Here is a 1,427-nt window from a genome sequence, read left to right as displayed (position 1 = left end):
CAAAAACAAATCGTTGGAAAGCTAGCATAAAGGCTTTCTTTAATCGACCGAAAAAATATAGATATGTTTAAAGGTTAAAGAAACATTTCAGTCGGAGGATGACAAGTGACTTACAGGAAAATTGACATTTTGTATAGAGTGTGTTATGTATCAAGGAAGTATCCTGAGGAACCTACATCGGGTGTTGATTTTATAATATGGAAGACCCTGAGCTGTGATACATCCTGAAAGGTGCATTGTTCATTTATACAGAGCATGTACTCTTTGCCCAGTGCCTCAGCTTTGGCAAAACTTTCTTTGATATTTCTACTTCTGACAAAATGTCTCCCGGGCTTGCCTTTACTTTCGCCAGAATGGGGAAAGCAAAGGCAAGTTAAACATTAACAAGATAAAAAGTAAGTAAAAGGTTTTGCAGCTTGGTGAGAGAATTACTGTTTGGAAATATATTGTATTTCAAATAAGTTCACATAAAAATCTGTTTCAGTATACACTAGTCATAAATGAAAATATTCTTGAATTTCCAAAACTTCTTGGTGATAATCAAGTGAATAAAAAATCAAGATCTGACTTAATAAAATTTCATCAATAGCATCAAAGCGTGTATATATTTATTAAAGATCTTTATACACTAATGGGAATGAGTGCATGGAGCAGATAATTGTTTGATCATCTAATCCATTGTTTTCAACTGGAGCTTCATAGAAAGTGCTTACTGATGGTCGCCACGAATAGGTTAACCCTCTCCTTCCTTCACTTTCTCTTGCAAAGCATGGCCCTCACTTTCTTTAAATCTCCCTAACTTCAAAATTTCAATCACTTAGAAAATGAGCCCGACGTGACAGCCATCTTCATGGAGGGAACAGACACAGACAATATTGATTTTGACCCGAATGATGCTGGAACCTATCAAGAAGTTTATTACGACATTGTGGGTAAGTTAGCACCTCTTCTAGTACTGAAAAGTTTATACAGTTCTTTGAGCTTTAGTGATGTATTATAATTTGATGATCATCACAATTTCTGGAATTTATTTATTATATAAAGTACAAAAAATGGAGTATTAGATGATAAAAAAATCATAATCAATGTCATTCTGTTACCCTCCAAAATTAATTACAAGACTAATACTGATTTCCAACTTACTAATTACCCACATAACCGTGAAGGAGGGAGTACCAGTTTCTTCCAGCTGGGGGGCACCGATCGGACGAACAACAGCATCCAGCTCAAGAACCTTCCCCAGGGGCTCGACCGCGAGGACGTGCCCGAGTACCAACTCTACATCGACGTCACCAACGACGTCGCCACGCAGCCGCCCATCTCCGAGATGATCCCCAGGAACTACACTCTTTATGTAAGATGCTGGAGGAGGGGCTGTCTTTTGGCTGTCTTGGCATGGAAGTCTGGCACAGACGAGTATTATGGCT

The 1,427-nt window shown here is 38.3% G+C and overlaps 1 protein-coding gene across 1 annotated transcript in view; it reads left to right on the top strand.

Moving 5' to 3' along the window:
* Window positions 1-1,427, top strand: part of LOC119586444 (cadherin-87A-like) — a 12,418-nt gene that overhangs the window by 4,319 nt on the left and 6,672 nt on the right. The window contains exons 7-8 of the mRNA XM_037935172.1: window positions 822-932; window positions 1,167-1,354. Of these exons, the coding sequence (XP_037791100.1) occupies window positions 822-932; window positions 1,167-1,354 (299 nt within the window). The remainder of the gene's footprint in view (window positions 1-821; window positions 933-1,166; window positions 1,355-1,427) is intronic.

Source organism: Penaeus monodon, chromosome 21, assembly GCF_015228065.2.
Source record: "Penaeus monodon isolate SGIC_2016 chromosome 21, NSTDA_Pmon_1, whole genome shotgun sequence".
Taxonomy (NCBI): domain Eukaryota; kingdom Metazoa; phylum Arthropoda; class Malacostraca; order Decapoda; family Penaeidae; genus Penaeus; species Penaeus monodon.
Note: the sequence above shows the minus strand (reverse complement) of the source record. Positions and strands in the feature narration are given on the sequence as shown.